Here is a 24,642-nt window from a genome sequence, read left to right as displayed (position 1 = left end):
GAATGGTAGATGTAGCATAGTGTTGTTATATTATATATATATATAGAGAGAGAGCATTGTTAATGTTAGTGGTATACAGGGTGGCGATGATAATTACATGGCAGTGAGAGGGGGGGCGGCGTAATAACTTGTCAGTCCACACCCACACAAACACAAACAGCAGGGGGGATGACCATGACCTCCCTTGCTCTTGCTCTTGCTTTTGCTCTTGCTGGTGTGTACAATAAGCACAGTAGGTGGGTGGGTGGGTGGCACCACACACCGCAGTGACCGGTGGCGGTGTTTGACGTTATTCGTTTGTGGGGTGGGTGGTGACAGGGGGTTGGACACCCTGCATTGCTCTTGCGGATGATCTCATCGGTGGGATCTCTCTCTCTCTTTCTCTACATAGATATTATATATAAAGGCGATGTTTCCTGCTGTTTCTTTTCAAAAGAATTCTTATGGTGCATATCTTATTTATTCTATTATCATCAATATTTATTCGTTCGCACACTCCTCAATTACTACTACAACAATGACAAGAACCCACAAATGGTCCCACAGTGAAGAAAAGTACTTCACCCACAACGGCAACTTCAACGAGGCCCCAAACAAGGTCAAGAAGAACGGCGCTGGTAAAGGTAACTGGGGCACAGAACAAGACGAATTGAACGAATTGATCGACTCCGGTGAAGCCCCAGAGTTGCTCAATAAAGGAGGCAGCAGAAGAGGCAGTAACTCCATGGTCAGGGAAATGCGCTTCCAGAAAGTCAACGACAGTGCAAGAGAAGTATTTGAAGATGAAGATTAGATTCGGTATTCATTTGTTTCTCTGCAGTGGTGGTTGATCGCCACCCGAAAACCCGGACATTTCTTTTGATTCAATATATTATGACAAAAACTACATTATTATGACTCTTATCGATTATTTTTTTTAATTTATTTTTTAATTTACCGCATTACTTTCATGATCATAAAGCCCTTTTGTAAGCAATATGCAACTACCGGTTCCAGTTTTAATTCATGCACACAAATCTCCGCAACGGTGGCAAGAAAATAATTCATGCCATGGCACTTTATTGTCCTTTCTAAAAGAATACACATTCGATAGAAACCCCAGAAATATATATAATATTTATTATAACACATATGTTTAATACATACCCCAGCCTAAATCCAATTGACCTATATATGCTTCTTCTCCGGTTTTAATAATTGGTTGCAATAATAACAGTTAATGAGGTGTACTTTAGTACTTCTTAATGCCTAAAGTGGCCTTTAGCTTCCTGATCTTTGTAAACATTGTATGTCTCCTTCATGCAAATGGGATATTATAAAATCTTAAAAGACCATTAATTTCATTGTCAGTTAGATTATCCAATTGGCGTAGGGCAACAGGCTTGTTTGGATTCGTATGGCCTAATAGATCAGGAACACTCTCTGTTATTTGTAGCTTTAAATTCATTTATTGATATTGGTATCGGAAGGATATTAATATCCCGTATTTGACCACTCAAATTTCTTGGGAGGAGGGGGGGATTATATGTTGTGTTAACGTTTCAGAAGCACTATTACTACAGCGAGTTTTCTTAATCGAAGCCTTGATTAATTCCCCAAGCCTAAGGCCCAAGTGATCAGCAACGTGAATTTTTATGGTGTCTATTGAGATTAACGTTTTTTGGTATTCCTAATCCTTAGTGAGACATGAGACATCTGACTGAGGTTTCGTCTAAATTAATAAAATCATTCACAGTCATTTCTCAATATACCATTGGCGTCGAAACAATAGAATATTAAGACCTGATCCACCGCCTCCATGTAATGGGTTTTCAAAATATAAGCAACATTATGAAATTATGGATTGATTAGCATCATCTGATTTTGCTCATTACGCGGAAATCTTATCGGATCATCAAATCCTCCCACTGGCTGGTATCGGAATTGTGGTACTCGAACACTAACAGAATTATTGAGAATATCTGAGTCTTGGAAAGCAACAAAATTTTTATCTATGGTAAGATATGGTGGGGCCACAATTCTTGCCGAAAAGTTATATATTATAAATAAAAAGAGTAGTTCGATAAAAAAAAAGGTATCAATTGTCACAAATCGAGCGATATTATATACTTTTTTTGAAAAGAAAAACGGTGCAAAAACAAGAGCGAATACTGTTGAGCTACATTAGGTTCGCTAACCGAGCTGTCTTGTGGTACTCTTCTAGGAATATTGTATCAGCAGATAAGTTATTGAAGGTACAGCCGGCCGTATTATCAGATACTACAATTACTGGGACTTTTTAGGGTTGATTATCCATCGTTGACTTCTATCTTCTTCTATCTACGGTTTTGAGTATACACTGAATTCTAGCTCCTTAAATAAGTAACCTGCTCTAGAATGAAGTCCTACGAGCCTGACGATAGGCCTACTCATTAATGGGTTGGGAAAGCCACCAAAAGATGGTCATGCTTTTCGATTATCCATGGAGTATAGCAATTTTTGAGTCAGATTACCGCGTATATATTAATATTTGTGTGCAAAGAAGTCTACAGTTAATGTTTATCGAAAAAACTCCATAGGTTTTACCAATTCTTAGCAACGTTTACTAAAAAAGAGAAGTACCAGTATAATACAATGTCGGACACCAAATCCTAGAATTAATTCTATAAAAACAACACACAGATCTCAACCCAGGCAATATATAACTCAAGCAGATATACTCAATTTTTCAATTGCCTCTTGTAGAGAAGTTGGATTTTGTTTCTTAGAGATCACATTTCCATGTATATCATCTTCATCTTCATCTTCATCTTCATCTTCATCTTCATCTTCATCTTCATCTTCATCTTCATCTTCATCTTCATCTTCATCTTCATCTTCATCTTCATCCTCTGGGAGCAATGGCTTCTTGGTTATAACATTACCCAAATTATCATATTCTACATTCTCTTCCTCTTCGTCCTCCTCTTCATCTTCATCCTCTTCATCACTATCAACAGGCATCATTCTATTACCCCTTCCTAACTCTAACAAATCAACATCTCCTTTATCCTTCCATTCTTTCCTCTCCTTTTGTTCTTGATCAATTCTGGCCAACCAATCGGCTTCTGCTTGCTTCACGCTAGCGGAATCAGTACAACCTCTATAAATCTCTAATACTTCTGCATTAATTTCCAAAAACCCTTGACCCCAACTGAAATGTGACAACAATTGTGACGCCCAATCTTCATGCCCAACAATTGCAAGACATGCCGCTATCGCTTCAACACAATTCAATCTCCACGGACGTCCATAATTCACAGTATTGGCGGCAACTAAATACGGTAGCAACCGCTCATTCCTGCCTCCAATCTTTGAAAATGGAATTTCTTCCAAACGAGCCCATGAACATTCCACCACCGCCACTCCAAACTCTTCGACAATTTCCCGATCGTTAGGACACACCACCGACTGCCCCGTCGGGGTCACCACCACCCCTTGGAACTTTTGTCCCACTCTCAAGTCACGGATCAACCCTAACCTTTCAAGTTTTTTCCCACTACACCGTTTTGGATCACAATGGTTGAAATCCCACATTGCAAGCTTGGTAGGGAAAGTAATGGTGTTGGCGGCCGAGGAAACATGGTGGTGTTTTGCATTACGAGAGTTATGGCCATTACTGTTCTTAGAGTGTTTTGGATTATGGGCACTACGAGACGACGACTCGCGCTCCTTATTCTTTCCTTTACCTTTTGCCATGATGATTAAATCAAATATTTCATTGGGAGAAGAGTTTCTTTCCATGTAGAATTTTTTTTTTTTTCCATCTGCAGAAATCAATTTTATTTTTTCTCACGTGGTAGTATAACATGAGGAGGAAGATGTTGAGTTGATGCTCTGAAAGTACTTTTTCATTAGTTATTTTTGAACAATTGGGAGTGCTAAGAGATATCTTTACTCAATATAAATTATCCAGATATTTTTAAATGATACAGGGAGGGAGAGGGGATTTTTATAAGTGTGTTCGGTGCACATTGACCGCGCCAAAATGTTGGATCCATCATACTTTTTTTCTTTTTTTTTTTATTTCAAGGGCATAGAGTCCCACCCACTTGATGATTGCTATAGCTTCGCTGATGATTTAGAGTACAATAATGATATTTTACAAGCCCCTTGATAATAGAAGCTGTCCTACTACTTTGCTTACTGTTCATAAGAATAACAATAAAACCCCTGGATTAAAAGAATGCGAAATACAAAAACGATTTAGAAAAAACAAAGCAAAAAGAAGTAGAAGAAAAATAAAAAAAAAAAGTGAAAGCGATATTCATAATCCCAACACTTCTTGTAGAAATTTATCCTGCTTCACTTCATCTCCATAAGTTGACTTAACCAAAAGATTTAATTCCTTTATGGCGTCAGTTTCACTAATCTTCTTCAAATCCACCTTAGTTTTCCATTCTTTCAAAATGGTTTTCAATAACTGACTCCCTTTAGTGATTTCTTCCGGATTACATTTTGTTCTCTTATCCGCCACGTACGGATCTTCTGCGGATCCTTCAGCTTTACCTGCCAAATCCTCCAATTCCGAAGCCTTACGTTTCGACATTGAAATGATCTTCTTAGGGAACTGCACCACTTCGGCAACGTGGATCCCAAATGATTGGTCAGAGATCCCCGGTTCAACTTTATAAAGCAACGTGATATCGTCAGAAGTGGCTTTTTCTTCACTGACATGGGCCACCACATGTAAATTCTTCACGGTAGGGATTTTTTCTGATAATCCCGTGAGTTCGTGGAAGTGGGTCGCGAATAATGTGAAGCAATGTTTTTCTTTGGCAAGGTGCTCACTAATTGAATAAGCAAGCCCAAACCCATCGTAAGTGCTGGTACCTCTTCCCAATTCATCAATAATAATCAAAGAATGTTCGGTGGCACTTTTCAAAATACTCGACATTTCCAACATTTCCGCCATAAAAGTGGAAATCCCTTTCAATTGAGAATCCCCTGCCCCAACTCTGGCCAAGATCGCGTCTACTAAACAAATTTCCGCTTCGGATGCTGGAACATAACACCCAATTTGTGCAAGCAAGTTAATAATCCCCACACTTTTGATATAAGTGGATTTCCCTCCCATGTTTGGGCCAGTGATGATCAAGAATTCAGATTGGTTTTTTGCAAGATCAATATCGTTGGCAATGAACGAAATATCATCTTGCATTTCAAGACATGGGTGCCTGGCGTCCTTGACAATGGTTTTTCCTTGTGGGTCATCCATAGTATATAATTTCGGTCTGATGTACGAGGTTGGGGCATACGATGAGACGTGGGCAAAGGCAACAATCACGTCAATTTCAGCTAATTCGCCCGAAAGTTTATCCAATAATGGACAATAAGTGCTGCAAATTTCAATGATTTCTCTGACCACCGCAGTTTGGGTGCGGTTATATTCACCTTGTAAGTTTGTGTATTGATCAGCCACCGATTTCAATTGAGAAGTAGTGAAGAATACCCCGGCTTTCACGGTTTGTAACTCGTGATATTTTGGTAATCCTCTAATCACTGAAGCATCGTTTCTGGTAAGACGCATACACCACCCGTGAGTAGCGTGGTTTTCTAATTTCAATTTCTTATCTGCTTCTTTCTGCAATTGATCAGCGGTATCAACATGGCACTGAGTGATCTCGTTTTGCAAAGTGTCGAGTTTTTCTTTAATTTCCATCAAATCTTCGTTGAATTCCGCCTTGATCACATATTCATGATTATCAAGAGCGTCTAAATCCACGGTGGTTTCCACCAATTCTTGCAATTTGTATAATGAAGAAACCGTTTGTTTTAAAGGTTCGAGCCACTCATCGCTAACCAATTTTTTCAATTGTGGTAGTTCACCATCATTAAGGAACGAGAACCGTTGATCATCCAAATTTTCAAACCCCATTTCCAAAATATTCAATAAATCAGGAAGTTTCAATAATAATTGGTAAATTCTCACCACATCTTCCAACGTCGATTTACCCTTGGCAAATTTTCTGGTGAGTCTTCTGATATCCGGAACAAACGATAACACATCTTGTTGAATAGCACTTCTAGTTTGAGAATCCTCCATAAGGAAACCCACTAACAAATGTCTCTTTGTGATATCTTCCAAATTGGTCAATGGTTGTTTGATCCATTGACTCAATAACCTGGTACCTTCGGCACTTTTACAATGGTTTAAAATCCCAAAGATACTGCCAGACTTCGAACCTTGATCTCTCACGGTTGGGAACAAATTAAGGGCTTTGACTGCCGACAAGTCTAATTTCATGTACTTTCCCAATGTGTAATTGTTTAAATGGTACGCGCCAAACGCGGTATCGTCGTTCAAAAGGTTCAAATATGCCACTAACGCCGCCACCCCACTAAGGGCCAAAGTTTTGGATTGCACTTCGGGAGTGGAAAATGCAAGAAACGATTCTTCGGTCAATAACTTGTTGAAATCCTGGTCGATATCCTTGGTGCTGAAAATGCTTGGCTTGACATCACTGATGGTGATTTCACACCGGTTGATCACTTGCACCAATTTCGTCAACACCCGATCCTTTCTTAGACTTTCGTCGGTCAATCCGGAAATCAACACTTCGCGGATATTCAATTGGATCAATGTCGATTCTAAATTGGAAAACAAATCATTATCAATGAACTCGGCGTACCCAAGGATCTTGGAATTATTATCCACGTACCCTAAACCAATGTACTTCCCATCGGATTTATCCATGAATTTGAGGGCCCCCATCATTTGGTTCGAGGTCATATCTGCCGATGACAAATTCACCAACTCTTCAACATCTTGCAAATTACCAGGGCTGATATTCTTGAGGAGCCGCCATTGTTTATCGTATAGTTCGATCTTGTACCCTTGATCAATCACAAAATTCTTGACAACCGACGAGAACACTTGTGGGGAGATGGTAATATACGGGATATTTTGATTTTCCTTGATCACCGATCTGGTCTTATAGATCATTTCCGCTACTAAACTGGTATCATCTTCTCCCAATACGGTATAATATTCCCCACGATCGCTGATTCTGAGGGTTTGTAATGGCTTATCATCGAGGTTCTTGTATTTCCTGTAGAAGCCATTCTGATCAGCATTATCAGAAAACTTGAGGTCGATCTTAGCAGCACTCATTATTTAAAAAGATTATGGTTATCTCTTCAAAGAATAACTGACACAGGTGAAAAAGAAGAAAGAATTGAAAAATAGGAAAGAAAAAAAAAAAAAAAAAAATTACGCGACGCGTACCGTGAGGTGGTGCCGTTATCAAAAAATTATTATTATCATACTTTTGCTCATATAAAGTATTTCACCATTCTTTTCAAATATCAAACATAATAAACAATTTTGGAAGTCAGTAAATAACTTGATGGGACCATTGGAATTTATCTCACTTTATATGTTAGCAGTTTTAATATCGATAAATCAATCCTACACATCAATTGTGAAAAATTACAATCAAAGTCATATTGTACAAAATAAATCAACAAAAAAAAATAAAAAAATATCATATACACAGATGTAACAAATGATGGCTGGAGTTATACTTCTCTTTAGGAAAATTTTAAGTCAACCATTTATTTGTTTTCATCTTTCAATTCACCACTACAACCCGGGCAATCGTGAGTTTCTGCCATTAAGTTCAGTGGGAGAATTTCGATCCAGTAGTTATCTGGATCTTTAACAAAAGCAATATTGTTCAAGAAAAATGAACCATATTTGGCCACCCATTGAACTTCTGGGTATTCTTCTTCGATTTGCTTACACATGCTGGCAGGATCCTTGACAGAAACCCCAATGTGACCGTACCCGGCTGGTTCGTCATTACCGTTATGATAAGAGAAATCAGGATCGTCCTCAGTACCCCAGTTGTGAGTCAATTCCAAAAGCGATTGTCTGCTGGAGAAATGTTTACCTTTACTATGGTCGTCAAATTCGTAACCCAAAAAGTACAAAGTGAATTTCGCAGCAGGGAATTCCAAAGTGTCAACAAGAGACATCCCCAAAACGTTTTGGTAGAAATCTAAGGATTTTTTGGCATCTTTGACTCTAATCATGGTATGGTTGAATTTGTAAGTGGAAATTTCGGTCTTGTATTCCACCGGTTGGATAGCCTTGTTGTTGATCAATTCCACCCAGTATCCATCTGGATCAAGAACAAAAGCAATATCCTTTTGTCTACCATCGGTCAACTTCTTTTTGAAACTAACCCCAGAAGACTCCAAGGCATCACAGCAAGCGTTGATGTTGTCGACAGTAAAGCAAATGTGGCCAAACCCTCTGTGAGGATCGGCATTACCATTGTTGATCTTGAAGTTAGGGTCGGATTCTGAGCCGTAATTGTGGCAGAGTTCCAATACCCCTTCTCTCTCAGCCCAATTCTTGTTGTAGCCCTTGTTTCCTGGGTAATTGAGGGCCAAAATGTAAAGAGTAAACTTCTTTTCTGGGAAATCGAGCTTCTTCAACAATTCGAGGCCAAAGTTCTTGACGTAGAACTCGATACTGACCTTAGGGTCTTTAACCCTGAGACAGGTATGGTTGAAGGTAAGGGAAGGATCGAAAGACACCATGGTTACTTTTTTGCAGATGAGGCTGAATTGAAAAGAAAATCAGAACCACTTAACATTTATGTGAATATGCATTTATATAAATATGCATATCGATAATACATTAAAATCAATTTACCCGTCCTCCGCTTCCCCCTCCCCAATCCGCTTAGTCATCCGGAGCCGGAAACAGTCCGGGCAACCATCTTCTTCGCTTACCGTGATTATGGCTCCTGCTAAGTTTTTCCGATAGTATTTATTCTGCAAAGTACAATCTTACGCTCATAATGGGGGTAATGATCGTAATTGAATAGTATTACTAGCCTATTGAATATGCAGTGTCCTAGATTTGGGCACAAATCTTCACCATCAGTCACTTACTTCCCTTGAAATGTGGCTCAGGCGTGAGTCTACTGGGATAATTGTTAGCATCTGGGATTCTAGAGACCCGTGAAAATCATAAGAGAATAAATAATAAAAGCAATAATATAGCAATAAAAAAAAAAAAAAAATCAGTTTAAAATATCAGTTTAAAAAACCCTTGTAGGGAAGGTTACCTTTCCACTGTTTCGCAAGATTTTTGAACTCTGAGCTCCGCAGCTATAGTTCTGTTGTAATTTTACAATTCTAACTGTAGAATTCATAATGCACACAGTACTTAGATTCTTTAATTTCAATTTATATTCAAGAAAAGGATAACTGCTCTACATTTATATTTGTAGTGGGCTCTACGGTTAGAGCTTCAGCTCCCATCGGTGACAGACTCGGGCCGGGTTCCAGTCTCGGTTTAGATTATTAACGGCTTCCGATAGTAACTGGAAAATAATGACAAAAGAGGATATAAAAATTGGAAAAGAGGCGGCGTAATTTTTTGTCCGGAAAAATTTCTTTGAAATTAAGGGAGGATATGAGTTCTTTTTATATGAGCCACACGTTCTCTTTTGCTGTTTGGCCTATATATTATAAATTAAAAGTTATATATATATAATCCAATAAGCAGTCATTAACACCATAATCTTTCTCCCAGCAAATAAAACCATAAAATTGATCATTTGACAGATTCCAGGGAGCTGGAAGAACCAAAATGAAGTTCTCGGGGGTTCGGTGGAGTTGTTCACCAGAGAGTTTTGCGTGATGCACGAAATTGTTATTTATTGGCTACTTGTTTTCTTTCGGTTTTTGGTTATTTTTTCCCCCTCGTATAAGATCTTCTTGTCGAATATTTCATTTATAGTTCAAAGTTTACAAGTAAGGAAAAGGGGTAGCTCATTATTGTGAGCACCATGAGGGCAAGTTGATAGTATCGCATTTCTTGCCATATCAATTGCTTGCCGTAAAACTTCGTGGAAGGAGAGAACAGTTTCGCACTATATATTAATTTAGGTTCCAAAATTCAGAGGACTCAGATAGACAACATCCTAAAGTAGATACGGCTCTGATGAAAATTATGAGAGCGGTGAAGTCTTTGAAAACTTCAATAACGTTGATCATTATTCGTAAAAATCTGGAAAAAACCTTCCTAAGAATTTCCAACTGCTGCGAGGCAAGATTCCTGGAAAATTTTTGGCAAGACATTGTTATGGCATGGATATTGATCCATAGTTCATTTTTCTAAGCAAATTATGCATCCATAAGCTGGTAAATTTCAACGCATCGGTACTATTATTTGGGTATGTTTTTTCTTTTTTTTTTTTTTTTGGAGCTTGATGTTCCATCATGTACTCAAAATTTGAGATTTTCCTGTTTTGTTCTCTTTGGTGGTTCCTTTTTTGAGACATGTGAGTTACAACTTCCAATCTTTCCGTAAGTTAAATACTAGTTATTGGTAACTTTAGATTCAAGTTGCTAGAGCAATTAAATGCACCATCAAGAAAAATAATCATCAAAATTGAAAATCAACTCTTTAATTTTCATTCTTGAAAACCAGAAGTGTTCATCATACTCTTCAATCATTTGAGAGCCCGAAATACAGAATATTTCTGATTGCTCAGTTAATTGCGTTACAACCTTTTCCATTAGCGATGTTACTGTGTGTGTCAATTGAACCACTTCTTGGCAACCGCTTCAAAGACTGCAACGGGACACCAGATTCCATTATTGGTTCTTCAGAAGCATTTGCCAAGTTTGGTATCCCCATTAATAAATGAGAATACTTTTCAGTTCACCTCAATACATTTATTCTTTTCATTTTGATACCCTTGTGATCTCCAAAGGTTTTTTAGAAGACGAAGGTCTTTGAAGATGATTTCTTCAATCTCTGGATCAGAAATATTGGACTCCTCCTTAATGTCCTTACAAGATGTGTCAATTGCATATGATAGTACATGATAGTACCTTTTTGTTTCTTGCCACTGGATTTTCCAGTATAAGCCCTACACCCTTTTAATTTCTTTTTCTTGCTTGTGAATAGCTCTTTCCTTTCTTAGTTGTTTTCCTTCATAGTATTTTTTTCCCTCTTCATTTTTGTCCTCGTTCTGATTTTTCTTCTTGCCGCCATCTCTTCCTACTACTTTTCTTTTCTTTTCTACCATGTGGAGATTCATTAATCATCTTTGCTTCAAGTTCAAGCTCAAGTTCAATTTATATTTAATGTTTCCATTTTCATAATAATAAATTAATTACATTTGTATTTCAGCTAGTGTTCTTACATTAATTGAAAAGCATGCATTTGTCAAAATCTCGGTCAACCGCATCGTTGATGGTGCTGATAAGTTACATTACATATATAATCTACATTTGAAGGGAAAACCACTGGAAAAATTAATAATGTACTCCAAAATCATCAAGATGGATGATAGCAGTTTGCCATACCACTTCTGATTATTTTTTGAAGCAGTCATTACTTGGTCTTGGAACCAAATTTTTTGTTCCACCAATTGGGTTGTGCTGTGGACCGGTAAAATAAGCCTGAAACTGCCGGAAAAAAAAAAAAAAGCCGTATCTGGCTGGAATCATGTAATTGTTTTGATCATGTAAGCCCGATTATTCATGGGTAACTGCTGAAGCCAGACGTAAATCGTCATTTTCCTGGCTACCTTTTGGGGGTTAATTATAATCTATTCATTCTTTTCCTCCTTCATTTATACATTCCAAAGCAACCGTCTATATTCAGAAAGATCCAGTAATTAATGTACTGTTTTCCAGAATTGTCTTTTTTTTTTTTTCTTGTGCAGAGAGAGAAAGATCTGCGGTTATTAGTACGCGGAGGAACAGGTTATTTAGGGTAATAATCCATACTCTTTTAAGGGATACGCCTGCTCGATGGGCAAATTTCAGAGCTTAGTGAGGAGGTGGGGGGCTTTCCATGTCTGTTGATGTGTGCCCAAGAATAAATACAGTGTCCTCCCTCCCTAAGAGAGAGCCACAACCGTTGGAGTTTCTGTTTTCGACAATCAGCCAGCGTAAAGCAGTCAATAGATGAAACATTGACGGCGTCCCAATCTGCTCTATTTTAATATACAAAAGATCTGCTTTACAGAAAACAGACCCTCACGTTCTGCATATTTGCTAATTTGATAGACTGATGAGCAGGAAGGGACGGCAGACTCACTTAAAGTTGGCGTGACGTTCATGTATTCGATGTCGACCCAACCAACTCTATTGTTTTAGCCAATGCTATCAGCATTGGATGCTGCTATGTTTCATTAGTATTTTGGGACAAAAACACCAATAGAGAGGGCCTTTTAGTAAACCTTTGAGGGGTGAACGTTTTATTATTACTTCTTTCGCGGATCAAAATAAATTTATTGAAAAAAAACAAAAAACAAAAAAAGATGATACAACCACAAGGACAACCACAAGTATAACCACAACCACAACCACAACAGCCATTGTGATACGACAATGCTCATTAAAGAAATATTTTTGCAGGCAAAATAAAGACGTCCTCTTTCTGGCAGAAATCATAGACATTGTAATAATACTACTGCAGTAGAGTGATGCCAGAAAAGACTGAGTTTCTGTGTGTCTGACCTAGGAATGCTTACTTAAATATCCCCGTTTTCCTCGAAAACAGTCTTTGAAATCAATTCAGAAGAATAATACAATAATATTGACGGATAATTTGTTTCTTAGCAAGGCATCACAGTATCTTGTTTTCACACACACACACACACACACATAAATATATATATATCTACACAAGCTCTCGGGAGACAATAGACAGACACATGATAATATGAACATCAAGGCATGAATTTCCCCATAAGCACAAAATATTCATTTGTCAGAAACATCGATGACTGCTACCGTCTCTGTTACACTCTAGCACAAGAATGTGTTCTTTTTGAAATAAGGAATGATTACGAAAAAGCCTACAAGAAATGGATGAATCTTCACACTTTCATCACCAGCTCCATTAGTTCCTTCAAGAAACATTTCCCAATGAAGCTACTCGATAATTCTAAAAGAAACATGGACCCCATAGAATTCGACCTTTTCCAAAGCCTTTCAAATCTAGATAAGCAGGCCATTAACGGCGCCCATTTGTGTTTTGAAATCATAGTCAGAAGCAAACTTCCCAAAGAGAATGATGGTAATGCTCATCATCATACTTACTCAGGCGGTAATAACCCAGCGATTTTCCATGAGCCACAAAATATGGAAAGCAACAAATATCATACTCCAGCAAATAGTGGAGTAAAAGATTACCATAAACGAATGCAAATTTCAACCGCAACCACACTTTCAGGCCAAAAAAATGATACATTTACTCCTCAGTCCCATTCAACAAACGCCACTTCAACACAACTAAACTCGAATCATTCAGGCTTCATACCTGCATCCATCACTGACAGGAATATCACTCTACTTTCAGAACCGAGAATTAACTTGATGAATTACAATGAATCAAATAATGACTTTACAGAAGATGGAGCTTCCATAATCGCAAGTAAATCTCTTCAAATGAATGATTCTTCCCCGATTCATTCTGAAATATGTCTGTCTCTTAATACAGATTTTGAAGAAGGATCATCTTCAACAAAGAGCAACAACACCGCAAGAGATCACGATATTAATGAAAACTCCAACATCAATAGTAGGAGTGAATCTACAAGCAATCAAACTCACCATCCAGGATCTACTAACACTGCTTTGAAAACAGTACCGCCTGGCAATAATAAAAAACCTATTATTTCACATTCTAATCAACTAGCCACCATATCTAAGCACGATGTCAAGTCCGCACAAATTATCAACAACCAACCAACAACGGTAAGGCCAACTCATCAGTATGGAACCTCAAAATCACTAAATGAACCTATTGTTCACTCAACTGAATCAAAAGGAAACAGTATTCCTACACCATCAAATAAAGATTTACACTCAGCATTCAGGCTTTCAATTCCCTCAGAATATCATACTGATATTTTTGACAACAAGGTAAAACAGCAGGCATTTGATGATCTTCTATACTCCGGAAAAAACACACTACAACCTAATCGGTTACTAGATTTTGATATAGCCGCGCCAATGGTTTACCTTTCACCTATGGATTATCACAAACTGCGGGAATCCAGGTTACGCAAATCCATGTCTGATAGTGATCTTTTGAGCGCCAGAGTACTGTCAGTATACACTTCCCAATCGAATTTATTAGGAGATATCGTCTCAATGGTGGAGAGCTATGAAGAGGAGAATAAAGGCACTGCTTCTATTTCTTCTTCGTTATCTAGGTCTTCGGCATCAAGTTGTGTTGATGACATGGAATCCAACTCAAGTACAGATAATGAAACCCATGGAAAATGTGGGAATAATCAATTGTATGAGCAAGCCAAAAATAATATAATTCTTGAAATAGCCCCAGGAAGAGGTGAGGAACATAGAATTGTTGAACATTATCAAACAGACCCCAAATACAATGCTTTATTAACCGATGATTTCTGTGATGAACCAGAAGGTAGTGAACAGCAGCTAACACAGAATGAAGAAAAGGAAATGAACCATCGAACAGGAAATAATAGCAATAGGCTCAATGAAATAATGAATGGAGTACATAACTCAAACAACATTCATGATTTTGTTGCACCATTGAGCATGAATACGCTTCTTGAACATAAGAGATCCAGTGATACATTAAAGAAATTGATGGATGAGTTACACTTAGAGAAAGGCGAGTTTAAAGATGAGGAAGATAATGCAACTATTTTCACAGAGTTAGATACCTTGACGGCTCCCCATATCAGGAATTATTCACATCCAAGAAACAGCAGGGCGACCAACTCATCAAATAGATGTATCAACAATATCGGAATTGATATGGGTCATTTTGGCATCGAGCAAGAATTTTCTGCTATTGATCTTTTGAAGTCCAGTAATCACTCAAGTATGATATTGCTGGATATCCATGGACCACCAGGTACACTTAAAAGTGTTCGCAGTTATCAAGGTAGTTTATATAGAAATACTTTTGGAAGCACTGCGAATTTATTAGATATTCCCTTCAGTGACCTTCCGCAAGGTGAATTCCAAGTTAATGAGATTCCTGAACAAATTTTTGATAATTGGCCCACAGCTGAAATTCCAAACCATAAGCAAACTATGGAAGTTGGAAAAATTGAAAAACGCATTGCAATTGAGGATGCTACGATTAATAATTTTGAATCCGTTGAAGATGATGTGAAGGAGCAACAGGAATTTAGTGCTGCTTATTCTGAATCAGTACTCTCAGCCAGTGTGATTGAAAAAGTTGAGGATGAATATCGTCAACCTCAGACAAATAGGGACGATGAGCTTGAGACAAATGCGTGCATGATCACAAATGGCTCAACTTTACCTAGCCAAAGTAAACAGAATAAGGAAATGTTGAGATCCAGAAAGCCGGAGCAAGATTTTATGAAGGAAAAGATCAAGACTGAGTTTTCTCGAATTCCAAATGTTATGAAAATTATTTCAAATGATACTCCAGTAAGCAGGAACAAAAATTTTGGTAATGGCTATACTATTTCCAACAGTGATTACTCGAATAAAAGTGGGGTTACTCTTAATGTTAAACTAGAAACTACCTGTTTGCAGGCCATCCAAATATCTCCAACATTTAGTCATCCCACAAAGTTTGGTAAACCACCACAAGATGCCTTTGTCAAGGGGAAAATCAATAATGACGGAGCTCAGTCTTTGGGTACCACTCTTACCAAATTCAATGACACAATGATTAATAGTGACGTTTTTTCATTCAAAGAACCCTCAGCCCCGCATTCGTCCAAATCTCGTCCTTTTATCAGGCAAAAATTGAATCTACCACCATTGCCACGTACCGAGAAAACCAAAAATTTCAATAAACAACAGGTGATTAAAGGTATGCAAAAGACTTTAGAGATAGAAAAAGCCAAATATCTCAACCATTTGGACAGAAAAGATGGCAATGGAATGAAATTGGTCTTTGGGCTTAATGGAACTAACGAAAAGAGTAATTATGGGGCCCAAATTGCCAAGACTTCCCCAATAGTGACCTTCTTTTCTGCAAACTCTTTAGTTTCTGGTATAGCAACTCCTAATGGTGCCCTGCTTGTTGCTTCGGAGAGATCAACCATCAAAAATCCCTCCAGAAAACCCCAAATGGTCACTGCTTCTGGGGGAGAATCCACGTACAGTACATATTCTACTAAAAAGAAAACTAAGGAAAAAATCGAAAAATTGTTACTGGACACCAGTAACTATACCAGTGGTGAAGTTGATGAGAGGACGTGTCGCTCTTTATTGAAGATTGCATTACATAATGACAACAATAAAATCAGCTTGACGGATTTGGTGGGCATTGTATCCTCTAGTACGAAAAAGTCACTTAAGGAAACTTTGATTTTCCCATTTTTGAGACCAGATCTATTTGACGGGCTATTGTCAGAAACCGTCAAGAGCATGTTATTTTATGGGCCTCCTGGTAATAGACAAGGTATGATAGCAAAAGCGGTTGCCCGTGAATGCAAGTGTGTCCCTTTAGTTATTGATACTGCTTCTTTAGTAACGCATGAGAAATTTGTGAAGTCTTTATTTTTGCTAGCCAGAAAAATGTCACCAATAACAATTGTGCTTGAAAACATTGATTTGTTATTTGAAAGGAAGCCGGAAGTTGCTCGAGTGAAAGCCCGTTTTTTCAAAGAATGGAAGCGCATGCTCAGGCTTCATACGGGCGGCAAAAAAAGTGGTACTAGTAGCTCTAGTAGCTCTAGTAGTACTCCATTGAGTCCTGATTTCAATATTGGTAGTGATTGGAAACAAGATGTTAGAGTTTTATTATTGGCCACCACCAATAAACCATGGGTCATCGATGAAGCTTCATGTGAGATGTTTGGCAATAAGCAATATATTGCCATTCCAGATTTTGAAACGAGAAACGCGTTTTTCAAGGACTTGGTCAATACTCAGCAACAATATAGTCTCAAAGATGTGGATTTTCGAATTTTATCTACGATGACTAGTGGTTATTCCATTGATGATATGCTGAGATTAGTCAAAGAAGCATCTATGGGACCGTTAAGACAATTGGGAGATGATTTGATAACCACTTCGAAACAAGACATTAGGCCAGTTGGGATGCAGGACTTTCACAATGGGCTTAGAGTTGTGAAGAAGAGTGCCAGTATGGACACTATTCAGAGATTTGAGAATTGGGGTCACTAAAAAGAAAAATAATAAATAGTAATATCTTTTTTGGTAAATAAAGGCTTTCTGATCCCTTGTTTTGTCTATGGATAGATGCAATATTTTATATTGATCTGGCCTGGCTCATTGAATCTCTACTCTCTATTTGCCGTTGTATATATTTATGATTAGACCTATGTATAATAATAGTATACATACAAGAAATGAAACGAACCTTTGATGAACTTTTATTCTGAATCTGTGTAGTCTTTCCTAGAAAATGTGCGAGTAACATTGATTGGAAAGAAGAAGGGTGAAAACTATAATCTTTCAATATGCCCAAAAAGTATTTCAAAAACACTATCAATTGATAATATACGGTGCGTCCCGGGCATTTCACGTGGACAATTTCACGTCAAAGTAGACCGACCCCACATAAACGTTAAGGGGACATTTTTTTTTTTTTTTTTCCTCTGCTATTTGTTCATATGCTCTAGAAAATATTTTGATACACAACTAATAATAATGCAAATACCCTCCCAAGATTTTCTTACTCAAGTAATCAGTACTCTAAAAGATTATAGTCCTTGTGATGTCGCTGATGCTCTCTTGAAGTTTGGGTTACCTGATGGTGGGTTTTTCCCCAATTTGAATCAAGTATCTTCGAACGACTCTTGCTCTGTTGGCGTTGCGTATACCGTGACCTATGCCCCTATGGATGATCCTAGGCCGGAATTGAAACAGGTATCGTATATTGACCAGGCTCCTCCGGGGTCAATGATCGTGATTGGACTCACGCGGTCCGCCCAATTGCCCGGAGCTCCGTATGTCAAGATCACCAACGCTTTGTATGGTGGGTTAATGTCTACTAGAGCAAAATACTTGGAGGCCCAAGGAACTGTGGTTTTCGGAAGGGTTCGAGACGTTTCGGAACATAGAGCTTTAAATTATAATGTATGGAGCTACGGAACTGGAATTTGTGCTCCAAAAGGAGCGGTTAAACTAGTGGCAGTTAATGAGCCTGTGGAAGTGTTGGTTGAAGACTATTATAATAAAAATGAAGAGGGAAGTAGTAGAAAAGCCTATAAGACCATATATCCCGGAGACATTATAATTGGTGATGAAAACGGGATTGCCAGAGTGCCTGTTGGCCGTGACGTTTATGATGATGAATGGTTGAGCAAGATCATTAACTATATTCCGAAGAGAGTCGAAGCTGATGAACTTGTTGCAAAAGACATCATGGATGGTAAAAAGGCCAAAGAGTCCCAAAAGATTCGCAGGGCCAATCTTTAGAGAATTACTATAAAATATTACATCTATGATATTATTATGCTTATTGTAACAAGGTGAGGTCCGATACCGACCGCAGTGAAACACCATGCAGCCGTAGGTTGAGCCTCCTGGAAGACGGGTGTACTATCGTACATAGCACCATTATAGTCACTCTACTTTTATCTTATTTTGTTATCCTTATTTTTATTGTTGACAATTATTAACCCCTTTATTATGTTAACTCATGAGAATCAATTAATTATTCACCTATTTTATTTATATTAATAATCATATACCGTACTGTGTTTATACCTACAGAAGTCAGTATCATAGCAAGTTGTTATATCCCGAACCATTCGTTGAGTTGTGGGTTCATCAAATAGCTAGAGACTAATTACTGTGATAGCTATTTGACTTTCTTACTACTATAATTAACGCGAGATCAGCGAAGATAAGTATTATTACAGTATAAGGAATAACCTTCATCCTTGTTGGTATTATTCGCTGTTCCACGTGATTACCGAAACAAAACGGGAGACCGGTGGCCCACCGAGGACTATATAAAGAGGACTCCGGTCCACTACAAGTATATAGAATAGTATGAACAAAAGGAAGCATCCATTCTGAAGCTCCTAGTGATGGGTAATTCACTAGTGACTTCATCTCATATTTTCACATTGCACCTTTTTTCCTTAATAATCTTGATTGTTGAGTTTTTTACCGGTGATGTGATTAATTCTTAAAGCAAGGAGTGTGAGGTTGTGAGAAAGTTATAGTATTATACTTATCTATTAGAAAGACCGGCATGAAATGCCCGGCTTGCATGTTATTTAGAACCTCTGTGACTCGTTAATATACAATTCATTCATTCATTCATTCATCCATTCTTAATACCAGACTTGCTAGTAGCCACTGCATGGGGGCCGATCGGATTTTGAATGTTTTTTTGGAAACAAACATTAAGTTCAATACAGAATGGACGAAAATAGAAACAAGCTAACCAAAAGAGCTAGAACGGAACTTGAACGCTGGAATCCAGATAACATCAAAGACAGGCTCAGAGTGGCTCGTATTGGGATGAAGTTATACCAAGAGTATTACGACGTATACGATACGGCTACTATCGTGAAAGTGATTATCAGCAGAGCCAGTGGTGACAAAATGGCTATCAATGAGGCGTGAAAGTGATTATCAGCAGAGCCAGTGGTGACAAAACGGCTATCAATGAGGGAGGTTGTGAGTAGGCTTTCTACAGAACCATCGGAAGTTGAATTGAAGAAGCTTCTCCATATTGGAGGATTGACTAACGAAGCGGCGTCTTTAGTTATCGCCGAATGCTATAGCAAGCTCTACAGGATGGACATGAAGACAGCCTCCAATTTCAAAAAGATGACGAAGTTCATCTTAGAAACGGAGGACATCATTCATGCCAACGCAGTTTACGCGTTTATAATGTGGAAAGGCAATCTAAGCGTTAATCGCGAGTTTGAAGCCAAAATAGCCATGTTAGGATGGCAACATAACAACATGTCTTCGAGACAACTCTTCCAAGCGCTAACTACGATCCATTCTACATATAAAACCTGAAAGTAGTTACAAACTTGAAGAAAAGTACAAAGAAAAAGTTTTAGAATAAATAAACAGAAAAATTAAAAAAGAGGAAAGAATATCATAGGCAATATTTTTTTTTTTTTTTTTTTTTTATAAAGAACAAACAATCATCATTAATCTCAATATTATGGTATAGGTAATACAATCATGAGTGCAAGTCACTGCACAAAATTCCGCCCATATTATCATCCATCTCCAAAACAATTCTAAGTCTATTGAAAAACACTTCACCAAATGCCACTCCCAAACAAATGGCAAAGAAATATACCAAAATAAAACTCATGGTTGCAAGCATTAAAGCAAAACTGAACATTGCACTAAGAAAGTGAAGCACTAATCTGATAATATCTTTATAAATTTCTCCCCAGCTTGGAGCAAACAATTGAGCTAAAGGAGATCTGTTAGATTGTCTTCTGTTAACATTATTTGTGATATGGGCGTTCTTGACAGTGGCTTTATTGTTGGTGGTGGTTGCATTCAAGGTAACATGGCCATTTGGGGCGGTGGTGCTGACCACCGGTTGATCTCCATGTTTTTCACTTTCATCACGAGAGTGCTTTTCATCTGAACCAATATCCTCTTCGGCGTCACAGGCACAATTTTCTTCTTCTTCAATGGTAATATTGATATCGGTCGATGAAGTTTTCCAGACTTTTTGTTCCAAATATATGATTAAGAAATTCAACCCTCTGAGGGCAAACGCAGCGAAAAACAAAATGCAAAAAATCCCAAAGGCTGCTCCTTCATCTTTGGCTTTCAAAGTTTTGAAAAGTATTGGATAATCCAAGTAGCTGTCTGTAAAATAAGTATTCATACTACTCATATCCATCCCGCTCATGTCCATCCCGCTCATGTCCATACTACTCGAAGTCGAAGTCGAGCTTGAAGCCGAGCTTGAACTCGTTGAACTCATTGAACCCATATCCATATTGAACGATAATCTGTGATGATATTTTGATAAAATCGGGTAGGTATAGTAGTAATTATATTCTATTGAGTATGTTATAAATTTTTCTTTTTTTTTTTTTTTTTTTTTCTTCACTTGGACAATTTGGTTTATATAACACCGAAGGCCTGTGAAAATAGAGCGAGTGATATAATGAAAATCCAGCTTTCAAAAGTCTCAACAAAGGTTGTAATTGAAAATCTTTGTGGTTGAATACTATACTTACACCCACCACTGCACAAGGTGGGAAATGCCCTGTTATATGTACCCTCAGAGTGCATGAGCACATTTCACCCAAAGCGGATGCACCCAATATTTGCTCAGTGTGGGCGTGAGTAAATTACACCGAAATAATAAAGAGTTCTCATTAAAATTCTCAGGAAAACATGGCAATAATGGAAAATGGAAAAGACATAAAACACAAATAAATAATATAACTAGACTATCAACATCAATAGGAAAACACAGATATGTGAAAAAAAATTTTATCGGGAGGGGGAAAAACAGTTTATAGAAACAAAACCTAAATTATGCTTCTTCTTCTTCTTCTTCTTCTTGTTCTTCTTCCTCTTCTTCTTCCTCTTCTTCAATTGACTCCGAAATCTCGTCAATATCCTTCAATAATAGTTCAAGGTCAGCAGCAGCAGCCTTGAAGTAATTCATTTGAATTGTAGTCAAAATCTTAATCAATCCAATGGACTCAACAGGATTCAAGAACTTCTTCATCGACTTGGCAGCAACAATAGTACTGTTGACTAACTCGTCTTCAGCAGCTTCCAACTTGCTATTCAAGTCCTCGAGATACTTGGTGTGCTTCTCAATCTCCTCCTTCTTGTCTTCCCCTTCACTAGTCTTCAATTTCTCTTGTTCTTCCTCAGCAATTTTGATTTCATACCTGATATGATCTAATCTATATCTTGATTGATTAACGTGCTTTCTATTCTTGACGGTATCTTTGAACATCTTATCCAAAATCTCCTTGATCTTAGAGTTGAATTTATTGATGACCAAACTATCTTGCTCTAGTCTCTTACTGCCAATCGATTTCTGGGTATCAGCCAATTTCAACAACACTTTAGCAAACGAGTCTTCTTTGTCTTCTTCCTCATCTTCTTCCTGTTCTTCAGCCTCGACTTGCTTCAAAAGAGACTCTCTGGAAACGGCAGCAGCTTTAGCGATGGCATGAGCCAATGTCTTTGGCGACTGGTTGCTAGATGGCTTGATCAAAATCTTTTCTGCTTCTTTTGTAGTGGACGCACTAGACAATTCTTGGAATTTTTCAGAAAATGTCTTAGAAAGGTCAGTTATCGATTCCTTGATATTTGGAGGATAATCATATGATTCAATTTCATAAGTTTGGGTGACTTCCAAGAAACGATTGTAAATGGCCTTGAGATTGTCCGCCTTCCTTTCCAATAATAAATAATCTGGAGGTAAAGCGCTGACTTCGTCACCACTGATACCCGATCCAATGGTTTCTTTCATCAAGTCAATGGCATTCTTAGTGTAAGGTTGGAAGTTCTCGCTAAAGTCCTTGACATCCTTAGAAATTTCCTTTATTGATCCTTGGACTGTGGAAGTGAGGTTAGTCGACAACTTTTGGAAGTCCACGTTGAATTCCTTTGGAAGCTGGAAGCTCTTGGCAAAATTGAAGGCCATGGTTTCTTCGATGGTCTGTAATTTATTAAAACGACAATGTCAAATCGGTTTATGTTACCGACTATTGTTGTTATTTTTGCCATTTTTGTCTTTTGGAGTGATGGGTGATGCACAGGTGTCAATCCAAAGTGATGGCACCCGCACACCGGGAAAGAAAATTTTTGGTGCAACGCCTGAAAATAATTATCATGAGGTAAGACCGCGGACTCGAGCCTTGCACACACACAGAGTCACAGCACCAAAAACAACATTGACTTCTTAACACAATGAGTCTTTTCAGAGCCTCGACATCTGCTGCGAGAGTCCTTGCTCGCACCAGAGTTGCCACTCCGTCCGGTATTGTTGCTAGAAACTCAACATTGTTGGCAAAGCTCAACCAATCTCGTCACTATGCTGAAAAAAAATCAGACCCACAACCATCAGTGTTGAGCGAGGATTTATTAGCCAAAGCTGGATTCGATATGGATCAAATAGAAGAAAATACCAAAAAAATTGGTTCAGAGAACAAAGAACCCTCTGCTAATGAAAATCCAACTGATTCCCAAGAGGGTGAAAAACCAAGAAAGAGAACTAGAAGAAACAACAAGACCTCTGGGGACTTGAAAAGGGAAAAATGGGCCAATGTGTTCTACTTGGTTTTGTTTGGTGTCACTGGTGCTTCTTGTACTTACATGAGTAGAGATTGGGAAGAAGATGAAAACCAACATACTAAGTTGGGCGAAGAACCTATTCCAAATGGTTACACCCCATCATTGATGTACCAACGTTTTAAGAAAAGATTCGATAATATCTTCTTATTCTTTTCTGAACCAACCGTAGATAAATTATTACCTGATGCCCCTCCTGAAATTTACAGAAGACCAATGACATTGGTTATTTCTTTGGAAGATTTGTTGGTTCATTCTGAATGGGACCCAAAGAAGGGTTGGAGAACTGCTAAAAGACCAGGTTTGGACTACTTCTTGTTGTACTTGTCTGGTTTCTATGAAATTGTTTTGTTTTCTGACAACTACAGTATGTACGTGGAAAAGACTATTCAAAAATTGGATCCATATAATGCTTATTTCAGTGCTGTTTTAACTAAAGAAGCTGCTAAATTGCAAGATGGTAAGGTCATCAAAGATTTGTCATTGATGAACAGAGACATGGGAAAAATTGTCATTATGGATCCAAACCCAGACCACTACTCTTTGCAACCGGAAAATGCCTTGCCAATTAAGCCATGGGATGGATCTCCTGACGACACCTTGATCAAGTACATTCCATTTTTAGAATATTGTGCTGGCTTAGGTGGTTTGAAAGATGTCAGACCAATCTTGAGTACTTTCAATAACTGTGAAAAAATTCCAGAAGAATTTGCTGTTAGAGAAGCTGCATTGAGAGAGAAATGGAATAAGGATCACGCCCAGGGTAATAATTTCGCCGCAAAGTTATTAGGTTTGCCAACTGCTAAAACTGCTTCCAAGATGCCACTTGATAACTTCAGAGATCGTGCCCAAGAAAACTATGTCAGAGTTAAGAAGTATATTGAGGATAACATTAAGGCAGAAGAAGCCAGAGCTAATGCTATGATGGCCAACCAAAAAGTCACCTTAGGCAGTTTGGCTGGATCTTACCTTGAGGGATCTAACCCGGGTGAAGTCATCGCACAACGTATGCTTGAAGCCCAGACCCAGGCTCAATCTGAAGGTGAAAAGAAGGCCTAATCTTCGTGATGGTAATGCTTTGGATGGTAAATTTGTTTACTAAGACCAGCTTAAAATTAGGTTTGATTTAGAAGACCCCACAATTTAAACTCCTTTTTGGGCTACACTAATTGTCATGACCAATGTGATGTCTTTGTACGACTACTTTTTTTTTTTTTTATTTATTATGTTTGACCCCTTTTTCAACACTTGTTTTACTCACATTGTGTTCATTTTTGTTAATGAGATTGTATCAATGTTTTTACGTGTACATATAATTCATTTGGTTGTTTTCTGTTTTTGCTGAGACTTTTTTTTGTAAGATATGTAGGTATAACTTCA

At 38.0% G+C, this 24,642-nt stretch overlaps 11 protein-coding genes across 11 annotated transcripts; 6 read left to right on the top strand and 5 right to left on the bottom strand. All coding sequences in view use genetic code 12, as the record gives it.

Moving 5' to 3' along the window:
• Positions 1-409: 409 nt before the first annotated feature.
• Positions 410-793, top strand: DASC09_017070 (Tma10 protein; the record flags this gene model as incomplete). The annotated part of the gene is made up of 1 exon (XM_064995310.1): positions 410-793. One exon carries the CDS (start codon positions 410-412, stop codon positions 791-793), a length of 384 nt encoding a protein of 127 aa, XP_064851382.1.
• A 1,892-nt stretch (positions 794-2,685) lies between these two features.
• On the bottom strand, positions 2,686-3,762 carry TSR3 (ribosome biogenesis protein TSR3; the record flags this gene model as incomplete). Its single annotated transcript, XM_064995309.1, has 1 exon — positions 2,686-3,762. The coding sequence occupies one exon, from the start codon at positions 3,760-3,762 to the stop codon at positions 2,686-2,688; it is 1,077 nt and encodes a 358-aa protein (XP_064851381.1).
• Positions 3,763-4,285: 523 nt separating this feature from the next.
• On the bottom strand, positions 4,286-7,132 carry MSH2 (mismatch repair ATPase MSH2; the record flags this gene model as incomplete). Its single annotated transcript, XM_064995308.1, has 1 exon — positions 4,286-7,132. The coding sequence occupies one exon, from the start codon at positions 7,130-7,132 to the stop codon at positions 4,286-4,288; it is 2,847 nt and encodes a 948-aa protein (XP_064851380.1).
• Positions 7,133-7,575: 443 nt separating this feature from the next.
• Positions 7,576-8,568, bottom strand: GLO1 (lactoylglutathione lyase GLO1; the record flags this gene model as incomplete). Its single annotated transcript, XM_064995307.1, has 1 exon — positions 7,576-8,568. One exon carries the CDS (start codon positions 8,566-8,568, stop codon positions 7,576-7,578), a length of 993 nt encoding a protein of 330 aa, XP_064851379.1.
• Positions 8,569-12,735: 4,167 nt separating this feature from the next.
• On the top strand, positions 12,736-17,163 carry DASC09_017030 (uncharacterized protein; the record flags this gene model as incomplete). The annotated part of the gene is made up of 1 exon (XM_064995306.1): positions 12,736-17,163. One exon carries the CDS (start codon positions 12,736-12,738, stop codon positions 17,161-17,163), a length of 4,428 nt encoding a protein of 1,475 aa, XP_064851378.1.
• Positions 17,164-17,649: 486 nt separating this feature from the next.
• Positions 17,650-18,420, top strand: DASC09_017020 (bifunctional 4-hydroxy-4-methyl-2-oxoglutarate aldolase/oxaloacetate decarboxylase; the record flags this gene model as incomplete). The annotated part of the gene is made up of 1 exon (XM_064995305.1): positions 17,650-18,420. One exon carries the CDS (start codon positions 17,650-17,652, stop codon positions 18,418-18,420), a length of 771 nt encoding a protein of 256 aa, XP_064851377.1.
• A 954-nt stretch (positions 18,421-19,374) lies between these two features.
• Positions 19,375-19,581, top strand: DASC09_017010 (uncharacterized protein; the record flags this gene model as incomplete). The annotated part of the gene is made up of 1 exon (XM_064995304.1): positions 19,375-19,581. One exon carries the CDS (start codon positions 19,375-19,377, stop codon positions 19,579-19,581), a length of 207 nt encoding a protein of 68 aa, XP_064851376.1.
• A 42-nt stretch (positions 19,582-19,623) lies between these two features.
• DASC09_017000 (uncharacterized protein) lies at positions 19,624-19,986 on the top strand (the record flags this gene model as incomplete). The annotated part of the gene is made up of 1 exon (XM_064995303.1): positions 19,624-19,986. The coding sequence occupies one exon, from the start codon at positions 19,624-19,626 to the stop codon at positions 19,984-19,986; it is 363 nt and encodes a 120-aa protein (XP_064851375.1).
• Positions 19,987-20,155: 169 nt separating this feature from the next.
• Positions 20,156-20,938, bottom strand: CTR1 (high-affinity Cu transporter CTR1; the record flags this gene model as incomplete). The annotated part of the gene is made up of 1 exon (XM_064995302.1): positions 20,156-20,938. The coding sequence occupies one exon, from the start codon at positions 20,936-20,938 to the stop codon at positions 20,156-20,158; it is 783 nt and encodes a 260-aa protein (XP_064851374.1).
• Positions 20,939-21,484: 546 nt separating this feature from the next.
• DASC09_016980 (uncharacterized protein) lies at positions 21,485-22,615 on the bottom strand (the record flags this gene model as incomplete). The annotated part of the gene is made up of 1 exon (XM_064995301.1): positions 21,485-22,615. One exon carries the CDS (start codon positions 22,613-22,615, stop codon positions 21,485-21,487), a length of 1,131 nt encoding a protein of 376 aa, XP_064851373.1.
• A 266-nt stretch (positions 22,616-22,881) lies between these two features.
• TIM50 (protein translocase subunit TIM50) lies at positions 22,882-24,321 on the top strand (the record flags this gene model as incomplete). Its single annotated transcript, XM_064995300.1, has 1 exon — positions 22,882-24,321. One exon carries the CDS (start codon positions 22,882-22,884, stop codon positions 24,319-24,321), a length of 1,440 nt encoding a protein of 479 aa, XP_064851372.1.
• Positions 24,322-24,642: the final 321 nt, after the last annotated feature.

The sequence above is a fragment of the Saccharomycopsis crataegensis genome (assembly GCF_037102585.1).
Source record: "Saccharomycopsis crataegensis DNA, jcf7180000000073, whole genome shotgun sequence".
Taxonomy (NCBI): domain Eukaryota; kingdom Fungi; phylum Ascomycota; class Saccharomycetes; order Ascoideales; family Saccharomycopsidaceae; genus Saccharomycopsis; species Saccharomycopsis crataegensis.
The sequence above is the reverse complement of the archived record's forward strand: the minus strand, read 5'-3'. Positions and strand labels throughout refer to the sequence as shown.